Source organism: Venturia canescens, chromosome 5 (assembly GCF_019457755.1).
Source record: "Venturia canescens isolate UGA chromosome 5, ASM1945775v1, whole genome shotgun sequence".
NCBI classification, from domain to species: domain Eukaryota; kingdom Metazoa; phylum Arthropoda; class Insecta; order Hymenoptera; family Ichneumonidae; genus Venturia; species Venturia canescens.
The window spans coordinates 2,263,220-2,283,936 of NC_057425.1; the positions used below are offsets into that span (position 1 = coordinate 2,263,220).

At 38.8% G+C, this 20,717-nt stretch overlaps 4 protein-coding genes across 8 annotated transcripts; 1 reads left to right on the forward strand and 3 right to left on the reverse strand.

Moving 5' to 3' along the window:
• Window positions 1-7,089: 7,089 nt before the first annotated feature.
• Window positions 7,090-9,829, reverse strand: LOC122411166 (PI-PLC X domain-containing protein 3). Its single transcript, XM_043419759.1, has 3 exons — window positions 9,400-9,829; window positions 8,688-8,862; window positions 7,090-8,418 (listed from the first exon to the last, which is right to left on the reverse strand). The coding sequence occupies exons 1-3, from the start codon at window positions 9,518-9,520 to the stop codon at window positions 7,719-7,721; spliced, it is 996 nt and encodes a 331-aa protein (XP_043275694.1). The 5' UTR covers window positions 9,521-9,829; the 3' UTR covers window positions 7,090-7,718.
• A 374-nt stretch (window positions 9,830-10,203) lies between these two features.
• Dnaaf6 (Dynein axonemal assembly factor 6) lies at window positions 10,204-18,270 on the reverse strand. 4 transcript variants are annotated; one of them, XM_043419762.1, is made up of 6 exons: window positions 18,172-18,270; window positions 13,223-13,364; window positions 12,914-13,011; window positions 12,532-12,734; window positions 12,169-12,296; window positions 10,204-12,082 (listed from the first exon to the last, which is right to left on the reverse strand). In XM_043419762.1, the coding sequence occupies exons 2-6, from the start codon at window positions 13,291-13,293 to the stop codon at window positions 11,953-11,955; spliced, it is 630 nt and encodes a 209-aa protein (XP_043275697.1). In that variant the 5' UTR covers window positions 13,294-13,364; window positions 18,172-18,270; the 3' UTR covers window positions 10,204-11,952. The 4 variants fall into 4 exon arrangements, with proteins under 4 accessions (XP_043275697.1, XP_043275696.1, XP_043275698.1 ...); XM_043419761.1 differs by lacking the exon at window positions 18,172-18,270 and adding an exon at window positions 13,807-13,970; XM_043419763.1 differs by lacking the exon at window positions 18,172-18,270 and adding an exon at window positions 13,734-13,968.
• On the forward strand, window positions 13,552-16,921 carry LysRS (Lysyl-tRNA synthetase). Of its 2 annotated transcripts, none has more exons than XM_043419755.1 (5): window positions 13,552-13,702; window positions 14,260-14,395; window positions 14,756-16,065; window positions 16,221-16,383; window positions 16,535-16,921. In XM_043419755.1, the coding sequence occupies exons 1-5, from the start codon at window positions 13,668-13,670 to the stop codon at window positions 16,634-16,636; spliced, it is 1,746 nt and encodes a 581-aa protein (XP_043275690.1). In that variant the 5' UTR covers window positions 13,552-13,667; the 3' UTR covers window positions 16,637-16,921. The 2 variants fall into 2 exon arrangements, with proteins under 2 accessions (XP_043275690.1, XP_043275689.1); XM_043419754.1 differs by lacking the exon at window positions 13,552-13,702 and adding an exon at window positions 14,006-14,146.
• LOC122411167 (deubiquitinase OTUD6B) lies at window positions 16,913-19,894 on the reverse strand. The gene is made up of 4 exons (XM_043419760.1): window positions 19,543-19,894; window positions 18,928-19,336; window positions 18,601-18,820; window positions 16,913-18,270 (listed from the first exon to the last, which is right to left on the reverse strand). The coding sequence occupies exons 1-4, from the start codon at window positions 19,610-19,612 to the stop codon at window positions 18,085-18,087; spliced, it is 885 nt and encodes a 294-aa protein (XP_043275695.1). The 5' UTR covers window positions 19,613-19,894; the 3' UTR covers window positions 16,913-18,084.
• Window positions 19,895-20,717: the final 823 nt, after the last annotated feature.

Here is a 20,717-nt window from a genome sequence, read left to right on the forward strand (position 1 = left end):
AGTGGATCGCTCAATATAAAAGCTGGGGTTAAAAAATCATCGCACCAAGTTCGTCACGGGGACAGCGATGCGGGCTCTGCACCATCGTCCCTCCGAGTTATGAACGCTCAACGCGGAAGTGCAGTTTTTGCTTCCACAGCTCCCTTGAAAAAACTCTCTCGTTTAAAACGAAACGCGATGGGAGGAAATTCGCGTTTTAATACCGCTGAATTTGCGTTTGAAGTAAGAAAGAGTTCGGCTCCGTTCGCTGCTGCTTCAAGCGTTCGGAATAATTGGACTCTCCCGCGTTTTTGACTCGCCCTCGGAATAGAACTCCGCCGAAACGAAGAATATTCAAATTGGTTGAGCTTTTTAGCGAGCGCACCTTTTGCTGGGCGGCAATCAAACCCTCCGAAATGGGGCTTCGCTGTACAAAAGCTAATCAATTTCGGACTCACAATACATCGGGATCTCATTGATCTCGATTAATTATCGAGCATCGGCTGATCCGAAGATTTAATTACAGATTCGCACTCTCGCAATAATACGAGCTCGATCCTATCAACGATGAATTCACAAAAATTGTGAATCGATCGGGAACGCGAAGGTTCATCCGCTGATGGCGCCTTTTGAAGGTTCTTTTGAAGCAATGAAAATAATCATGCGCCACGATAGATTCGAATCGGAGGCCAAACGAATGCTTTTAAATTTTTTTCGATCCACCTCAAAACGTATGAAAACGAACGAATTGATGCGCTCCGACGAGTCTCGATTGGACTACGATTGTTTCAAGCACGGAGAATAATATTACTGTTAAAAGTACGAGCCCAAAGTACACGTTTGTCATAGCAAATGTCAACGAGTTACGAGTTAAATGCTTAATCACGATTTTTTTCGTTAAAAACGCAAAAAAGGGGGCTGTAAACGGAGAGAATATTGAGTTAATGGAACGAAGCGTTGATTGAAAAGGGAGATGATTGGATAAGGATCGACGCGTGCTTCTATCGTCGCTGAGATATATAATCGTATCTCTGTACAACGAGGAAATGGACATGATACGAAGGGACGCGTCGAAGGCATAGATTCCACGCAACGATATCGCGGCCGCGAGTGCGGTTCTCTCGCGTTTTCCAATAATTGCCTTCGATCCAATATTTCCTCTCCTCCCATCTCCGTCACTCTCCGCCTCCCCCCTCGCCGCTTCTCTCTCGCTTTCTGTCTTCGGGCCGCGACAGTGCGCCAGTCTCGCTCTTCCCTTTGCACCAAATCAAAGGTCAGCGCTATTATTCTCGATAACGATCACGCGGCAACGAGTGAGGTTTTCTTTTCTTTTATTTTTTTCATATGTGTGCACATCAAACGACTCTGAATCATCATCGTCTGCCATATTTTCTCGACTCGTTCATTATTCTCCTCAAGAATCAGCACGTCGTTTTTATCAGCCGAGTCTGCATCGACAAATGGGAATAGAATTTAACAGAACCCACTCAAAACCACTACAAACCGGGTCCGAGCGAAGACAAGAAATTAAAATCGGCAGTGAATGTGTAACTACGCGAAATAACGAGCGTCACAACCGAACGCAGATGGAGTCGAGGCCGAGCCTGGACTTTGGCACCATCCTGAAATGCTGGTAGGAAAAATCGGGCCAAAACTGGGCCCCTTCGGGTAGTTCGGGGAGCTCAAACGCCAAGAAATGAACAGAGAATTTTTGCAGAATGTTTTCGAAATGTGGGAAATTTTTTAACGATTGTATTTTCATTCGAATGCATCCTCGACTGCTTAATTTCAGTAGCGCCAATGTGTATTGTGTAAAAATATATAAAAAAAGAATGTAAAAAAGCCTTTTTTGTGGATGAAAATTGGAAAAAGTATGAAGAAATTTTGAAAGAATTCGTTATTCTGTGACTTTTGAAAAAATATATGAAAAACTGATGGAACGAAAAATAAAAATGTACGTTCTCCATCTTGCCCCGGTCGCCCCCGTACCACTAAAATCGACGGTCATCCCAACGCAGATGAATTCGAAAGAACGTATGAAATTTGGGGTTGAAACGGTTAGGCGAATGTCGCGTCCCGAGACTGTTTATTGGGCAAAGTTAGTTTAACGAGGAAGTTACAGTGATTGTGAGTGGCCGCTGTACACAAGGATTGTCCGGTCTCCGGAGCGCGCAGTCTAGCGGAAGTTTATACCGTGCTGTGTCAACTATGTACAAATATAATGAAATCTTGAACGACAGCTCCGTCCAACAACGATGCTGCACGTCGTTTAACTGTCGCGTCTATACATTCGTTGTATAACGAGAAGACACCCTCCAGGATCGTTCAACGGACACACCAACGTAATTAGGTTTCTTAGCAAGAATTCCTTTGGCCTATCCGCACCGACCAATTTACATGCGATCTGCACACTAACCGTTCCATCACTGAGATGCTCTTTAAGATGGAATCAAAAGCGAGAGGATTCTCACCTCTAACTACGGTGTATCTGCAGCTCGTTAAACATTCGATTCAACCTTTCGTGAGACTGTCAGAGCCCGCGCGAGCCTCTTTTTCTTCCTTCACGAACGTTATTATACGTTAAGGATATATTGCACAGGCGATACAATGTTGCCATGCTAAACCATGCTAAAAACATGAAAAAATTCAAAATGATCAGAATTTTATAAAATTTGGTGAACATATTCTTTAGTGCCAAATTTGACAATACAAATTTTTTAAGATTTTTCTTCTGTAGAGTTATCGAGTAATTGATCACTAAAGTTCACGTGTATAAGCATAGCGTTTCCATATATATAGGTATACATTCCGGGCATAAGAAATCTGCTTTAATGCGTAATTACTCGATAACTAAACAGAAGAAAATTTTGAAAAAATTTGTGTTTTCGCACTTGATGTTGAAGAACATTATCACCAAATTTCATCGATTTCTAATTATTTCGACTTTTGTATCATTCACCCTTAATCGACCCCAACGAATATTCATCTGAACTTCGTAACGACAAAATTTTCGGTGTTACTTCACCACTTCGGTCATAAATATTCCTAACGTAATATCGATAATCTCTGGAGGATTCGAATTTTCAGTTATTGAGCAATTAGATAACTATTGGGAACTCACGAGTCTCGGTCTGACCTCTGGTCGCCAAATATTCAACTGCTCAAAACCAGTCGCTCTCTGGGCTCTTCTATAACTGTGTATGCATAAAAAATGAAAGCTCATTCCCAGTCAATTCGCTAAACCACGCTCCCACGATGTTTCCCAATAAAATTATCGCGGATATTCCGAATTCCAAAGTCTAAAAACCGCACTCGAGCGATAGCGCGTCCTGGTAAGTTAATCAGAAAGTTATGCTCATGAGATTGTTGCAGGAAAGAAGAGAAGCCGCAAGTAGCTCCGAGGAATGACCTTTCTTTTCCCAATTTCGTTTTACCGCTGCTAATTCGAGCGGTTTTTTGTTATTTTTTCTCCAACTACAGCGAAACGTATGCATTATAAAAGATTTATATCCCCGCTCGAGCGATATAAAAGTGAGCTAGTTCGAGCGATAGACGAAGGAGGGAGCTTCTGTTAGCGCGCTCAACCGAAGGTAGAGAGACGTCCAAGTTTTTCTCGTGAAACGGAGCACCCCGCGAGGCAGCAGTAACAGCAGGTGGAAAAGAGAGTTGCTCTGATTTGGAAAGTTTCAGAGGGGGCTTAAGAAAGGCGGTTCTCGATTGGCTCCGGAGGCGAAGGGATAGTCTCGCGACTGGAGGAAGCACAGTGGATGAGCATCCGCGATGCAAGCGTTGCGCTACCTTTGGATTAATTAAGAATCGAGTTGACGTTAATTGCATTGGAGTAAGAAACGGTTTGAGGGAAAAGTGCTCTCGCGAAGAGTCGAGACGAAGAAAAGTCATTAGGCTCGGAACGTCGTCGCGGCTCGTGCGGTATCGATAAGCGATATTGTTTCGACGAGTCAACTCCTGAGAGACACGTTGACAGCCACTGAAGATACTTCGGATGATAAATTCGGGGTAAAACGACAGAAAAACCCTTCAAGGATGCATCGTTTTTTGACCAAGTATTCGTTTTTACCATCGCCTCATGAAAACTCTATGGCACACCGATCAACGCTCTTTGGAAGCCAGAAGGGAAGCAGCTTCGACGAAAGCGGCGATATTTACGACGAAAATCAATGTAGCTCCAGCGGCGGAGGAGCCACTCAATTTTTTCATGCTAACAGCCAAAGATATTCGTGTTGTTTCTCTCACATCACTCGGCGGTGCGGATCCTCGAGTTATTTGTCAAACGCGACAAGAAGATTGCTTCGAGTATTGTGTCGTCTGCTGGGAGGTCTGACAAGTCAACGTCAAGACGGTTTCGAATACGCTCGCCGGGGAAAAGGGCAGCCGTCATTTTTTACCCCGCCGTTAATGTTTTGACGGTTCGTAGCCTCGAAAAAAAATCATCAGCATTTTCGAGGTCGCACCCTATGAAAAATTGAGCTTGAGTTTTAATCTCGATAAATGATATAAACGAACGAAAGCATTGGGACAGCATTTGCGTCGTAAGCGATTAATAATGCATCGTTTATCCGCTCACCTTCGCTTCCACCGCGTCGTGCAATGTTTCGTGCGAGGTGGATTCCAAGGGCTTGGAAATTCCACGTGTTTCGGGAGCCAGCGCCGGGAGATTTGTGTGCGTGCGTGCGTGCGTGCGACTAACCGACGAGAGCTTAGATTTCCCGTGACCTTCGTAGCGGGCACACTTGCGAGGAGCTCCGAAGAACTCCGAAACTTTGTCTGGCTTCGCGTCGACCGTCGTCCCCGCTCTCGCTTCCGTGTCGAAGGATCGCGTCCCGATGACATTTCACGACGATATTCCACGTACGGCTGTGAAAATGTTTCGGCGAAAACGAATGAGACGTTAAATCACAGGAAGGAATGATTTATCAATGGAATATCGAGCCTCGTTATAATTCGGCATCGTTTCACATTCGAAAAACGAACGAATTGACAGCTGAATCGATTCTGTTATCGTTTGCCATTTCACAGTATCGCTGTTTTTATACCAACGCTCCAAATACGCGGCGAGGGATTTACTCGGGAGAATTCAGAACGATGCGAATAACATTTTCATTTTTATTTGTAAAGAGCAAGCCTCATAGCTGGAGATGCACAGAATTTTCATTCGGAATATATGAACTGGGATCCGAATACATCGAGGAGGTTAAGCCAATCGAATAATGAAAAAGCGAAACTGTTTCGATGCCAACAAAATGAAGCTATAATGCGAGATGGGAACTTTTGAGGCGCAATAACCTCTCGGTCGAAAATGTTTACCTATTTTTCGTCTGGTTCGAGAATAAAAAAGAGAAGGATTAAATTTTTAAAGCAATAGGGGCATTAAACCGGTTGACAAAAACGATGAGCTAGAAAGAGAGAGGGAGAATGGAGAATGGAGATGAAAATGGGAAACGCAGTGGCTGGTCGTGCCGGTGGATAAAAAAATAAAGCTCACGTCGCATCATCGTTAATCCGCGTTTCATCGGTCGAGCATGGCAACTGCGACAACTGCGTGCCAATCTCGTTCCGGCTGTACAGCGAGAGGGAAAGAGAAGCGGTGGATATCGGGCGAGGTGAAAATAAAAATTTTCATCCCAAATGAAAGAAAAGCTAGAGAGGCGTAAAAAATATCGTGTCGGTGTGCAGCATTTGCGAGTCTGCGTATTTGACACGGAATAAAAATGTCCCACGGATAACGAGAATGGGCTAAAAAAACTAGCCGATCGGATGGGAATTTTAACGAGATATATAGAAGAGAGAGAGAGATAGAGAAAGCTACAAAAATGAGTTGTTACTCGCTAACGACTCTATTTTAAAAAATTCTATTGATTTTTCTCCTGATCTATCAATGTACGAATGTACAGGCATGAAAAAAAAGCTCGTACTTCCATACCGTTCACCCAGTGTGCATTTTTTCTCGATTAAAACCGTAACATTGTCGGCTCGAAAAAAAAACAAATCGCTCCCTATAGTTTTTATCAATCCCTTTTCAGCGAACAAAAATCTTTTAAAAGTGTACTCGTTTTATGGTTATCCAAATAGATTGAATTTAACATCGGAAAAAAAACACAAACCATAATTCAGACGATGTCCAATCGAATGTAAACATTTTATTTTTGTATTTCGAGGTCCGCATTTTGACTAGGTTACAATATGACATCATAGCGAGACACAAGAAGGAAAAAACGATGGTTCGGTAATGGAAGAATAACAAAAACTTGAAAACAAATTGACGAAAGACGCGCTTGGAGCAGGGTTCGGTGTTTCGTAACGGTAGCGTCTGCCATGAACTGAGCCATATCCAACGAATCTCCGCTATTTTCAAAGAGTATTCATGCTACGCTAGCGACAAAACCCCCAACGGTGGCGTCCCCTTTATCAACTTCCGTGATAGAGGCTACTACACCCCGAGGGAGGGAGAGCGAGAAATAGAGAAAGGGCCGGCAGCTATAACGGAATCTGACAGATACATAAACGTGTGTACAACTGAAATCCTTCCCACTCCAGAATGATTGCACAGCCGCGAAAGGGATAATAAAAAAATGTTACACAAACTAACGCGATGCGCGAGGGGAGCTGCTCCAATGCAGGAAAAAACGAACAAAACACAAGACAAATGTCAACAGCTCTCTGCGCCCACAGCTGCATCACCGATGCCCGCTGGCCCTTGAGATACAACTTGCATTCGCGGGATTCGCCCCATTTTATTCCCTTTACACCGAATGTTAATGTTACGATTATCAAGAGCAAAGTGAACCCGGGCTCATCAAATTTTTACCTTGACTCATTTTTGAATGTCGTTTCTGTGTAGTTCCCCAGTGAATATTGAATTGTTCTTTTTTAATTTTCGCACAAAAGTTAATACGTTATCCGGTGGTCAGTAATAAATTTAAAATGAAAATTGACCGAATGCCATGCTAGCGTTACGAACTCGAAAAAACAGTGAATGAACTGACACTCAAAGTATGTGAACATAAAATTGGAAGAATCTCATCGCATTATTGGAACTCGCAATGCAAAAGTGGAAAGAAAATCGATTTTTCAATGAAAAAACATTTCAAGAACATTTTGTGTGAAACTTTATTAATCATTTTTGTAATTAGTGCATATACAGAATGAGCTTTGTGACAGAACCATGCCCAACTTGACAACTGGGCTAACAATTTTTAACACAGCTTCATAGCGTTGTAGAAAATTACATTATTTCGCAGTATATGCAACCTTATAGATTTTGAGTATAAATTTGTTAAAAAACGAGTTTTGTGACCATGGTTTTGACAACAAAAAAACTTCAATAACTCCTACTCAACAGAAACGTTCTTTAAAGAGCGTGAAATAAAAAATAATCAAAACGACTCGAATAATCGCTCAGTTGGTAAGTGCAAATCCTTCCAGAGATTCAATTTCTGGGATCAGCGAAGATCGACAGTAGAATAAATAATTTACAGAGGAAAAAATGTTGTTTCCACTTATTCAACGACTGAGCTCCGACGGTTTTGGGCAATTCACATTTCAAATGTTTCTTCCAATGATTTATTGTCAATTGTAAAGATCCTCAAATAGCATCATTTCGTTAATTTCTATTAAGCAACATTCGAAAGTTTTTCGTTTTTTATAACTATTTTCGTATTGTTATAAAAATTTGTATAAAATAGAATTTCTCATAATTGAATTTGAAAAGGAAATGAGTGTTAAGGGGAATGAGCTGTTTGCGGAGTCCTGAGCAGCTCGTTATTACGTTGAATTACCGTCCGTGAGAACAGATAATTATCGTAAGCAATAAAATCTGTGATAACGACGTTGAGTCCAAGGATTCCAGGTTTGTGTTGACGAATCCAAGGCAGTGACGCGTTCCGACACAAAGTGGCTAAGTCTCTGTACAAACTTCCCCACAAATGTTTGACGACGTAAGCTGAGTTGGGGGTTAAAAGACATTGCGAGACGAAGCCAACGTTGGGGGTGCGATTTCGAATTCTAAGCTCGAGAAATTGAAGCATTTTGTCCGGATCGACCGTATCTGGCCATGGCGTCGGCCACAAACCGCTCGGCCAAACGTGCTTTTCCCCAGCCGCTATTTCGTTTCTGTATATCACTAAAACTTGATATTTCCTTTCATTCAACCATGACAAACTGATATCAACGAGATTTCGCGTAGCCGGACATATTTTGTTGCCGAATATACGTTTTATTTTATCAACGAAATAACGGTGATTTTCCTTCGTGAATTCGTAAAAATGTTGACAGTCGAGAAGCACGACCTCCTCGGGATGCGCCGTCAGCCAATGATCGACCGACTCCAACGGTTCTGTGACCTCCGAACCGTAAAGCCCGTGCACGAAGTATATCGATTCGTTGTTCGATGATTTCGTGGCCAGCCGCAGATCGAGGTACCTGAAAATTTTCATCCAAAAATCACTCTTTCGAAGGCAGTAAAAGTGGGAAAATTATGAATTCTTCTTAGGGATCTCCGCTTTTTCATGCTATTCTCGATGGGAACGTGAATCAGGCATTTTTCATTACGCAGCCTGCTTCGGAAGTGGCTTCTAATCTGCGGGAAAATCTGCCAAGGACAACCTTCCTTTCCTTTGTTATATTTATCGAGCAAGAGCTTCTAGACACGATTGAGTGAATGAGTGGCTTTTTTTCGTTGCATGCATCACCTTATTCCACCGTTTAATTGTATCGTCACATCCTCGTATTGAGTCACCGACCAGTTGTAAATAATTGGCTTCGAAATGAAGGAGAAAAAACGACTGAGCACCCGCAGCCACTTTGGCTTGTCCGGACCAACGTCGTTGCTACGTTTTATCCCGTATGTCATCGTGTTGTGAGAACCTACGTTTTATTCACAATAACAAGCCTTCACTCATTATTCTTATACTTTCAAGGCTACTACTATTTTTTCTTTCGACCGGTACGATCAGCGTCATTTTTTTCGTGATGAAGGAACAAACAAAGGAAATGAGAGTAATCGGAATTATTCGGAATTCTATATACTTCAATATTTTTCTCGTTAAACTGAAAATCGATTTTCGACTCTCTTCATATCGTATTTTTGCATAATTTTAACTCAGCTCAACAAAAACAGGAACGATGCAATGGAAATTTTACCGCGAAATAGTTCAAGGTCATCGGTGTTTATCAACTCAACAGTGTTTCAAGCATAAAACTTTAGATAACTAGATGAATTGTTTTGGAATCTTGAAACCGCTTGACAAAATGGAATCGAAGAAAGTTAAAACGTGTGACGACAAACTGATGATAACGATTGAAACAATGATAGTGATGAATAACAATCATAAGAAAACAAGTTCAACGTCGAGTCGACGTGGAAAGTGTTCGAAAAAACAAAACATTCGAAGATAAACTTACCGGGTATGGCGAGTTGGATTATAGGGAGATTTTTCAAAACTGGCGGGAGATGTGTCATCCAGGATTCAAGATTGCCATTGAAAATATGGGGATTTGTTTTTTCAAATATTTTATCCGTCATTTTGACGATGAAAGTTTGATCGCACGGAGATCACGCACGACGATAAACACTTGACGTTACAAGTAAACTGCGACAGCTCTTTGTGGTGAGCGCAGACGTTCTGTGTGTCACGTCATTTCGGACAATTCACTAGATTCACTTGTTGTGCATTTGCACTTTTTCGTCATACTACTGAGAGGAGGATTTGCGGTATGCAAACAATTCTGAGTCGCGGGCATTGAACAGCCAGGACTAATAGAAGGGAATTGAAAGCGCCTCGCGTACAACTTCGCCGTTGGGAATAATAGAGGGAGCTTTACATTCGGTAAACATGCACCGCAGCCACCGCAGTAGCAAAAGCCTTTGTGCCATTCACGGTCTTACATACAGGTCTTGAAACGAAGGTAGTGGGGGTGGCTCTCTTAACGTGTGCTCAATTATTTCACTTTGTGGCCGCCAGATCGGCGTTGTGATCGAGGGATGGATAATCAACGCATGCGCGATGCACAATAGCCCTAATAAAAAGAAATATTATTATTATTGTTGTTATAAGTATTGAATTTTTATGAATAAAAGTAGTTAATTAATATGATTTTAAAAGTAGTTAATATGAATATTATTATGATTTCATTATTATGAATGATACGTATATGGAGATTAGAGGCAAGAGTATTTACGGAGATTATAAATGAAATAAACGTATGTAGTTTGAAGAAATACGGCGTTATTTTTATTGGTTCACCAATTTGGACATTTTTTTTACTACAAATTTTGGTTGTAACTTTCTGTTCTCTTGAAGAACATTTTGCCTCATACGCAAAGGAATGTAATAAACAATCGCGTATATACGATAAAATCTCCACCGCGGGACCGCACATGGTTTAACCATTTTCGTTTTTTTTCACTTCAAACGTCTCACGATAAGCACTAAGAATTATAGAAATTCAATATAATATAAAAGTAGGGAATTTATTTGTCGTACTGGTATGACCATATAACGCACTCGCTGCTTTTAGTGATTTTAGGTTAGATAATTGTTTAAAAATAGGTTGTACGTTTTCATCCCTACCTACGTACATCCCTAGATTGCAGCGCCACGCCACGACCATATCAAACATTTAATACGCGGACAATAAGAGAACCACGCCGTCCTATAGAAAACTGGCTACGTTTCAAGACCTGTATGTAAGACCGTGGTGCCATTCAAAGACAGAATGTGATAAGTAAGAATTCTGTTTCGCTGCGATGGCAAATGATAATTTGAAAAAATCGATCGCATTGAAAAGACGAACGTTTTTTTTACAATTCAAAATGAGAACCAGATCCGTTTTTTTATTTTTTTTTTTTTAATTTTCACAATGAACATTCGTGGAATTACTCGAATTCCACTAATGTTTCGTTACGCCCGATATGGTTCGAGGAAAAATCATTGAACCATAAAATCAACGCTCAGTCCTGTTAGGATTATGATTCACCTACACAAAACTATTCATAAATTGCATTCGGTAACAAAAAAAACCCAAATTGTTGAAAAAAACGTTTTATCGACAATCGAAAAACTCCTTCAATGTTTGAACGGTAGAACGTATTTGGTCGAGAATTTCAAAGTTTCAACGAGGTCAAATAATTTCAATAACATCAAATGTTAAAAAAAAAACTAGCTTAATAACGGGGTATGGTTTTTAGTTTTCGAATCGTTGTAAATTACGTCCTCGAACCTCTTCACACGTGTTTTATCCTGAACGTACACACACGAGTCCGAAAAGGGAGAAAACACGTTCATTAATTAGCCGTCGCCGTGTCGCGTTTAATTAAAACCAGCGCTGGAGATCCGCAACAAGGCAGGTTTTCTGCTCTCGAAGGTTCAAAAGCATTCATAAATTCACACCGTGCCACCACTGTGTGTTGTTTCATGCATAAGTTTCGACCGAAATTTAATATCGTATATTTATCACCGCGAAAACCTCTGATAATATTACATAAATATGAATTTTAGCTTACGAAGCAGTTTAATATCGTTTAACTGTAAATATTCCATCCATAACCAACAAATCAATCGGTCAATTAATTTTGCGGAAGTGAAAACAATCCACCATTTTTATCAACATTTTATCGGTCTTTCTGTCTACGAAAATCCCCCGCCATTGCTCGGAATAAATTGATCAGTGTATCGATGGCAAGCTTCTATCTTTTTTCAAAATGATTCAAAGGAAATTTCAGAAAATTTCATTTCGACGATAAGTCCCATGAGAATTTTCAATGACGATATGTTTCTAAACTCGCAGATTTTTCGTGCACTGGGGTATTCAGCAAAACTTTGTTGAAAGGCGGAGAAAGGCGTTTAGGATCGACTGAGAAGTTTTGAAACATTTTTGGAACATTTTTGACATTTCACTTTTGAGTTCACTTTTGACCGTTCATTATTGTTTCGTAAAATTATTTTGCCTGCGTCTTCAAAAATTGATGGCATCTAATTCGCGCGTCATTCTAAGTGTGATTTCCAACGTCGAATGATCGACGTTCCATTTCGCCGACGAAGCGTTCGGATCAACGGGATGAGGTGTTGACAAATGTAATCTGTATCTGCACAAAAAAGTTCATTCGACGTGTTACGTATTTTCAGAGTAAAAGATGAGAGAAACAAAATAAGAAGTGCAGAGAATTGTTACTTGGGACTGCGGATGTCGACGAAATCGGATTCAACCGAAAGTTCCACTTTCTCTCTCGTTTCACCGGGAAGTTTCACGAGCACTGTTAACCACTCGCAGGACGCAGAACCAGGAGTTTTGAAGTTCATCTAATTAGCGAAAAACTGAATTGAAGTTTGCTAAGTTTGAACGTCAATCTTAAATTCATTTTTCCTTTTTTTGGGCTATGAAATTTCTTCCCAATTCCTTGAGCATATTTTAGAAACAAGAAACAAATTTCGAAAAGAAAGACTTTTCGTGGCGTTCCATTCATTTTCTAGGCGAATAATGGAAATTTTTTTCAATATCCCATGTTCACGTGATGCTAATGCCTATTTAACTCACACCAAGATAAACGTCCTCAGGACTAACTGATTGCTTAAATTTCATCTCATATTCTGGGACTGCTCGAGGATCAAGAATTTCGGTTTTTGGGGCTGCGTTTATTTCTGATGAATGCCAAATTTCATCGCCATCACCCTTAAGTGGAGCGTGAGGTCCCACATGCTCCTGCAAGGTTCCTTTCGGTGCACCAATATCTCCAGGTCCTTCAACATAAAAATTTAATTCCTTCCTCTATTTGGATTTATAGATTTTCTACTTTTAGGTCATTCTCATGCTCATGTTCTCCGATTACAGGGACCGGTTAAGCCACTCTGATTGCGTTCATTCTTTGGATCTATAATAAATAAGAAATTTACTTAAAAATCTGGTTTTCTGCTCTCACCCAATTTTCTAGCACCGGCTTGGGGCAGATCATCTTCAGAATCTGAATCATCTTTTGGCGGTGCTACCAGTTGTTGCAGCGCCTTGATGTCTTGGAAACTAAAACATTCCCCATTCATTTTTAACAAACTTAAGCTTCCGATGAACTTGAACTTGAGATGAATTATTGTAGAGCCTCGTTCGTGAATTAATTATTTAACAGTATTTATGTTGATCAGTGGTAGAGAGAGAGAGAGAGGGAAGAATGGACGTCATATCAACAAGATGTGGTCTCTATGGAAACATGTCTCAATGATAAAATGGAATGTACATAATAAAAACCAATAGGTGTAAGTTGGACTTGAGGGTCTCATCCTTTCCTTCGACTGAATGGCAAACCATCAAGTTCTTCCGTTTGTAATTATAAGTTCCTCAATAAAGTTGTTTTTCCCATATCGCAGTTTAACTCCTTTCTGAAATAGTAAGAAAATCAATATTCAGCTTTATTATTTCTCAAGTAGACTCTGGCAAATTTCAGAGAGAATACTTTTCAAATTTTTAATTGATTCCTTTATTTAGTGAAATAGAAAAAGGATCATTCATATTTGTGGTAAAAGAAGAGGAACATTCAAAATTGTATTTTCTCGCGCCATTACTCTGACGGCCAACGGTCAAACTAACGAAGAAGCTCGCCTCGCAAGATATTTCAGAGGAAACAAAATTGTACCAACAGAACACGGTATTGCTGTGTTCTTTCTACAAAAAAGTTTATCACCATGGCTGAGGCAACGGGTGAAAAACTATCGAAAAAGTAAGTAAACATGTGTTTAAAAGTAATAAACCTCAGTAATAAAACTCGCAATTGATCGTGAAACAAGAATAATACAATATTATTAGGTTATTCATAGACATAACCTATCAAAGTTTCGCATTAATATTTAGCCCGATCACCCTCCCACGTTGTCTTGCACATGTCTATGCTTGACGTATGGATACATTTAACATTTTCCATATCAATCAACGGCTTCTTCCGCGAATTAAAGGAATAAAATAGTTTTGTATTAGAACGCCTGATGTCTCAAGCGACTTAAACTTTTGATCCGGTGCTCCGTACGATTGCCTTGTCAGACTGAAGAATGTTCGCTTCTCTAACCAAAAGTGTGAGGTTTACCGCACAACCGGTATTTTGCCATGTATCCGCAACGACTGGAATCTTAGAATTGCGTCACATTTCCGTTCACAGACCTGCATTAAAGTGCGTATCGTTATGACCGAAAATGCAACATCTAAAGAAAGAATCGAATCTATGTACCTTCAATGAAAAAATATTATCTACAGTGGATCATTGGGAATTTTTTTTTTTTTTAGTGAGCAGAAAAGGCGACTCAAAATTCAACAAAAGGAGAAAGAAAAATTAGAAAATGTTGCTAAAACTGCCTCTCAACCCAAAACGCCGCCCAAAGAAAAAAAGGACGCTGTGAAAGAAGAAGATATTAGTCCTCACGTAAATTTTTATTCATTCATTTTATTCAACAATCCCATCTAACAGATTTAGCAAAAGATATTCTAAATATTCTAATACAGTTCATGAACTAAATATTGTTTGCTGTCATACTATTAAAACAAGAAAGTTTTCTAACGATTCATAAATTCCTTGTCGATCGTCCTTTTTTCCAAATAATTTTTTGAAATCATTTTTGTTCATAGCCATGATATATAATAATGCATAAATAGAACAAAAAATGAATTGAGTAAGATGATTAATCACTCAAATTCTGAAAAAATATCAATAACGAGTTGCTTGCCGGTTAAACTGCAAACTCGAGTTTTGTGATGATTGTTAATAAGCATAATATTTTGTCAGGAATACTTCAAGCTTCGTACCCAAGCGATAAGTCAGTTGAAGGCAGCGAATGATCATCCGTACCCGCACAAATTTCATGTTTCAACATCGCTGGAAAGCTTCATTGAGAAATATAGTGAAAAGTTGAAAGATGGAGAAGTTGTTGAGGAACTGCACAGTATCGCTGGACGAGTGCACGCGATACGAGAATCAGGCGCGAAGTTGATATTCTATGATCTCCGTGGGGAGGGAGTGAAGATTCAGGTGATGGCGAATGCGAGAAGTTACGAAAGCGAGGATCAATTTTTTGCTGACACAGCAAAAATTCGAAGAGGTGATATAATTGGAGTTTTTGGTAAACCAGGAAAAACAAGGAAAGGTGAATTCTCAATAATGCCAAGTAGTATAAAACTCTTGAGTCCGTGTTTGCACATGTTACCACATTTGCATTACGGGTTGAAGGACAAAGAGACACGTTTCCGACAGCGTTATCTTGATCTCATACTGAACGACAAAGTACGAGAAAAGTTTCACATCCGAGCTAGAATCATAGCTTACATTCGTCGTTTCTTTGACGAGATGGGCTTCCTTGAGGTCGAAACGCCCATGATGAACATGATCGCTGGCGGTGCAACTGCCAAACCGTTCATCACCCATCACAACGATCTCAATATGGATTTATTCATGAGGATCGCGCCTGAACTCTATCACAAAATGCTTGTCGTCGGTGGAATTGATCGCGTTTATGAAATCGGTAGACAATTTAGAAACGAAGGTATCGATATGACCCACAATCCGGAATTCACTACTTGCGAGTTCTACATGGCTTATGCTGATTATCACGACCTCATGACCATCACCGAAAACATGATAGCCGGTATGGTCAAAAGTATTCATGGGAACTATAAAATCACTTATCATCCCGATGGACCAGAAGGTGAACCCGTAGAAATTGATTTCACCCCGCCTTTCAAACGAGTTCAGATGATGGAAACGCTCGAAGAAAAACTTAAAGTAAAATTACCCGAAGCTGACAAACTCAACACGCCGGAAGCTGTGCAAATCCTGACTGACATTTGCGACAAGCATGGCGTCGACTGTCCACCACCCAAAACCGGAGCTCGTTTATTGGACAAACTAGTCGGTGAATTCATTGAGGAAACTTGTATAAATCCAACTTTCATTCTCGATCATCCTCAAGTCATGTCTCCTCTAGCCAAGTGGCACCGATCAGCTAAAGGCCTCACGGAGAGATTCGAGCTATTCGTTATGAAGAAAGAAATTTGTAATGCTTACACCGAACTGAACGATCCCCTCGTACAGAGAGAAAGGTGAGAACAGCCAACTGATTCTAGACATTTTGTTCCACTTGGAACGAAATATCCAAGAGTTTTCTATTCAAATAATTAGCTATTCAAAGTGTTTCACAACATTATGGAACCTTCATTATGATATTTTTCATCATTGCAATCGAATTTATATGTAGATTCGAGCAACAAGCCAAGGACAAAGCAGCGGGTGATGATGAGGCTCAACTCGTGGACGAAAATTTCTGTACGGCATTAGAATACGGTTTGCCGCCTACAGCCGGGTGGGGTTTGGGCATTGATCGTCTCACGATGTTCCTTACGGACTCCAACAATATCAAAGTAAATCATTTAAATTTCAACGCTTCGATGGATACTAGAGATATCATTGAAACTAAAAAAAAAAAATTCAATCAAAACAGAATTAATACATTACTTTTACGTCGAAGCAATGTCGAATTTATTAATTAAATTTTTTAAATTATTTTCACAGGAAGTATTGCTATTCCCTGCTATGAAACCGGACGATCCTACCAAAGGTAAGGAAACGGCAGAGGACGAAAAATCAACGATTTCAAATAACATAGAGAAATAATCTCCAAAAGACGCGTACCGCGACAGTCAATAAAAACGATTGAATGAAAACAAATTTTATGCAAAAAATTTTTTATTCAACACTAATAATTAAGATATGTCTTGAAATAATTGAGGAGGGAGACAAAAATACTGGAAATTTTTGAAAGGAATTTTCGGTTTTTTTTCTCGACTACTCATAATCGACTAAGTATTTGATTTCTCAATGAATTTGGGACGAATTTGGCTTCAGGAGAAACTGGAATTTGGAGGTGGATGGTTAAGTAAAAAAATAATGTTTTTCGCACCAGAATTACGTTTATTTTCCCACCCACCGAACACGCGTTACAATTACTTACGAAAGTCCAAGCTAATTTCGAACTTCAAGTTTAGTATTGATAATTCTGATTATTTATTTTAAGATTTTTACAGAAATGATAATTTAGATCTATTGAGCTGGTCAATGAACATCGATCGGTAATTATTCAAGTTCTTGGCAGTTATTATTTGACCGTCACAAATCACATCGATCGTAACGTTGAACGTTAAGTCTCTTCGAAGAAATACGATTTCTACAAAGCTATAGATCTCTCAACGTCCGAATTTTTATATATGCAATATTGTTTTCGTTTGTTTTCTTCTTGAGGGATCTTTCGAACACTGACCCTCGAATTGCGAAACATTTTTCGTTTTTTTTATCTTCAATTCGTTGGATAACACATTACAACAGATGTAATTTCATTTGTGGCAGCTTATTGATCGTTTGTACAGAGGTACTTTTAGAATTTGTTATTTCGGTTTGTAGAATCAAATGGTGGATATTCCAGGAATGAATAACGTTTGTTACAATCGATCTCGGTAAACAAAAGTAAACTATTCGCTAATGTACGAAATTTGTGCATAATTATGCGTTCGAAAAGTTCAAAAAACAAAATATATTTCACAGACATTCGTTTTTTGCTTTCTCACGAGCATTTTAAACAGCATTGCTGTTTTCAGGAGGTTTTTTGTTTTTGTAGAATTGTCAAAAAGTTTTTTAAATCTTGTAGAGTATCGATTCACTTATTCAATATGATATATTTTTTCAGTTTAAGTTGATCCTTTGGTACCAATCTCTAAATACGAGAAATTCGATGTTTATTTGGTTTTTTCTTACCTACTCATTTGCAATAGTTTCAAATTGTAGAACCGAAATATAAAATTGTCATCATTCAATGTGTGACGATTTTGAAGAGAACAAAATTTAAAAAATAGGCAAAATAGAGATTTGTAATTGTTCATGAGGAAATGACCAGTTGTCAAATTTTCGAGTTTTTCTTACGGGTTAATTTCTTCATTTTTGTTATGCTTAAGATAAAGTTAATATTGTTCATGGGTGAAAAAATCAAAAAAAAAAGGTATCGTTGAAAGCTTGAAATCTCGAGAAAATAACGCTAAAAATTTAATGTTCCTTTTTTTCGTCAATGCTTATCAGCTTTCTTCTTCTTTTATAAATTTTGTTACTGAATTGTAGTGAGCACCTAATTCATACATGTGTCGATGATAAGTTAAAATTACCTTTTTACTATCCGTGTATTCTGCCCCTATGAGGTATGGAGCTCCGGTCGCTTGGACAACTTCGATTGGACACCGTAGGACATGAGAAAGCACTTGCAGCTGTGTTTGGATAACAAAAGCATAACTTGAATATTTTTAAATCGATTATACGAAATTTTAAATAAACATTACTGCGACAGTATTCGAACTTGCTATTCTGCGTTTCTTTTGAGTTTTGTCAAACTCGATTTTCTGAACGTTTCAATCTTTGTACAAGGGAAATCAATTTGAATATTACTGAAACTGCCCACATTTAGTTTTCAGGTTGTGGCAAAAAATTGTTAAGTTTGGTTAGAAGTTTATAAATAATGTCAATTGTTTTTCTTTTATTTAAATGGATGGCTTCTAAGCGAGCAAGTACAATTAGTCAGAAGTTTCTATTATTCTCACCTCAACAGCTCCACCCCATGCATTTGTGAAAGCTATATTATCACAGTATTTTTCGAACTGTTCGAGCGAAAACAGTTCTTCGGAATCAGGATTCGACAGAAACGGTAAAAAGTCATTCATATTTTCGCGTAAGTAGCTTGATGTCTTTGTCCGAAGATCCTTTAGGCCCAATGGAATTTCACCAAGGATTTTCAATTGATGAGCTATTGCGTTGTAGAGACTAAAAAAAAGTATTTTTCTAATGAAAAAGTTTTGCAGTCGTCTTGAACTGAGTAAATTTGAAGGAAAACACGTTTCATAAATAAAAAAATTTCATCATCCATTTACCAGTGTCCGTCGCTGGGTATTTCATAAATCATGAGGTCCCGGTCAATCAGGATTTTTTTTATGGCTTGAGTTTCAACATTTCTTTTTCCAAAAACATTTAATGCCTCCTGTTCAATTATTCTTTCATTCCGCTCCTTCTCTGCATTTGCTTTCTTGTCTCGACGTTTCTGAGCTTTTGAAATTTTGGGAGCGTTTTCCACACTTTTGTTCTCAACAAATTCTTCTTCCGGCTCAGGTGAAGGTTCATCAGATGCTTCCGTTAATGTGACCCGACTCATCTTCAAGTTTGCAACTTCTTCATTGTGTCGGGTATCCAGTTCTGACTCTAAACGATTTATCTCTTCGGCAACTTCTTTTTTCTTTTTCTTATCACCCTTGCAAATTGATTTTTTAAGAACTTGGATTTGTGCTGAAATTTGCAGAAAAAAACATTAGAAAAATTTCACTGATGAGCTATTTTGTTTCACTGCTCTTGATATGTTATCATCCCAAAAATGGCATTGGAGTTCGCATTGTTGGGAGGCAAGGGAAAATTTACAATTCCTTCCAATGTTTCAAAAATTCAACATAAATAATGATAGATCTGAAATTTTTTGACTTGCTTTGAAATCATACCCTGTAAATCCTTTTTTTCCTTTTTATGCCTCACTGACATTTGTTCTTCGGCTGCTGTGGCCTCTGCCATGATGATCCAAAAAAACAACAATCTGTCACCGAATTTCAACGAAGTTGTCACAGATTTAGGAATCGTTGAACTTTGTCGTAATCTTTTCGATCGGTAACTTTTGATTCACAATTGTTGACTGAAGAACACCTGGTAATTTGTCAATTTGGCAAAGCTATTAGTTTTCTGTCGGAAATACGAAATGCAAGAGTGACGAGTGACAGACGACTACGCTAGTTAGGTTAGATTTTGAATCTTCCATGAAAAAAAATAGATTCCTTGAAGATGGAAGATGAGAATCGTACAAATATGACGTTTGTTTGTTGACACTAGATAGCGCAAAATCAAACTTCTAAAGTTTGAAACAATGCGCGCAAAAACAAATCATTCGTTGTAAACAAACTTCTGTGAACTTGGCCAATTAATTTCGGATTTCTGACTTTGTTTTGTAAAAATTTTAAAAATATCGGCTAATTTCACATGAGTTTTTGTCGTTGATTTTTCTATTTAAAAGTATTTGGCCAAGTTCGTGGAGGTAGCAAACTGTTGAATTGTATTGTTTTTTGTCACAATCGAAATGACTATGATTTTAATTATCAACACAAAATCAAATTTCATTATTCAATAAATTATAAGCGACGAATAAAAAAAAAACATTCAAATGGACACATTGCGCGCCGTCATATTCGCAGAAAATGGCGAAAATCTAGTTCCTTTTTTCAACTATTCATCTATTGGGGAATTTCCGTTATGTTCTACTTTACTATTCGTCACCTATATATGATAACGACTGTAACATGATCCATAAAATGAAAGCAATTAACAAAACTTGACTGGTTCAATAAATTTAATTAAAAACCTCGATTATTTTAAATAGAATAAGTGACTGAATTATTCGATTTTAGAGCGAAAAATTAACTGTTCCTCATTCAGAATTTTGGAGTACTAGGGATTGTGTGAATAATCAATAAACTTATTTAGTAGACTCTATATATACATATAGGCGTCTTTGCTTCCGGGGTCGGACTCGTGGTCCACCCGCGTGAAAAAAGTATTTGTATGCTATGTGTATTATAACAGTACGAATACGTAAGTACGGAAGAAAGAGAGAGAGAGAGAGAGAGAG

What these genes read in the sequence shown, in the direction of transcription:
- LOC122411166 (XM_043419759.1), bottom strand. Translation starts at nt 9,520, where the DNA reads ATGACGGATAAAATATTTGAAAAAACAAATCCCCATATTTTCAATGGC. An exon ending in AATCCAACTCGCCATACCCG is followed by an intron (nt 8,863 to 9,399) that starts GTAAGTTTATCT and finishes AATAAAACGTAG; the next exon opens with GTTCTCACAACACGATGACA. An exon ending in CAATTAAACGGTGGAATAAG is followed by an intron (nt 8,419 to 8,687) that starts GTGATGCATGCA and finishes GAAAATTTTCAG; the next exon opens with GTACCTCGATCTGCGGCTGG.
- Dnaaf6 (XM_043419762.1), bottom strand. Translation starts at nt 13,293, where the DNA reads ATGGTTTGCCATTCAGTCGAAGGAAAGGATGAGACCCTCAAGTCCAAC. An exon ending in CTGAGGACGTTTATCTTGGT is followed by an intron (nt 12,297 to 12,531) that starts GTGAGTTAAATA and finishes TTCGCTAATTAG; the next exon opens with ATGAACTTCAAAACTCCTGG. An exon ending in GTCGACATCCGCAGTCCCAA is followed by an intron (nt 12,083 to 12,168) that starts GTAACAATTCTC and finishes TTTTTTGTGCAG; the next exon opens with ATACAGATTACATTTGTCAA.
- LysRS (XM_043419754.1), top strand. Translation starts at nt 14,028, where the DNA reads ATGTTCGCTTCTCTAACCAAAAGTGTGAGGTTTACCGCACAACCGGTA. An exon ending in AAGAAGATATTAGTCCTCAC is followed by an intron (nt 14,396 to 14,755) that starts GTAAATTTTTAT and finishes ATATTTTGTCAG; the next exon opens with GAATACTTCAAGCTTCGTAC. An exon ending in CGGACTCCAACAATATCAAA is followed by an intron (nt 16,384 to 16,534) that starts GTAAATCATTTA and finishes TTATTTTCACAG; the next exon opens with GAAGTATTGCTATTCCCTGC.
- LOC122411167 (XM_043419760.1), bottom strand. Translation starts at nt 19,612, where the DNA reads ATGGCAGAGGCCACAGCAGCCGAAGAACAAATGTCAGTGAGGCATAAA. An exon ending in ATACCCAGCGACGGACACTG is followed by an intron (nt 18,821 to 18,927) that starts GTAAATGGATGA and finishes ACTTTTTTTTAG; the next exon opens with TCTCTACAACGCAATAGCTC. An exon ending in CATGGGGTGGAGCTGTTGAG is followed by an intron (nt 18,271 to 18,600) that starts GTGAGAATAATA and finishes ATCCAAACACAG; the next exon opens with CTGCAAGTGCTTTCTCATGT.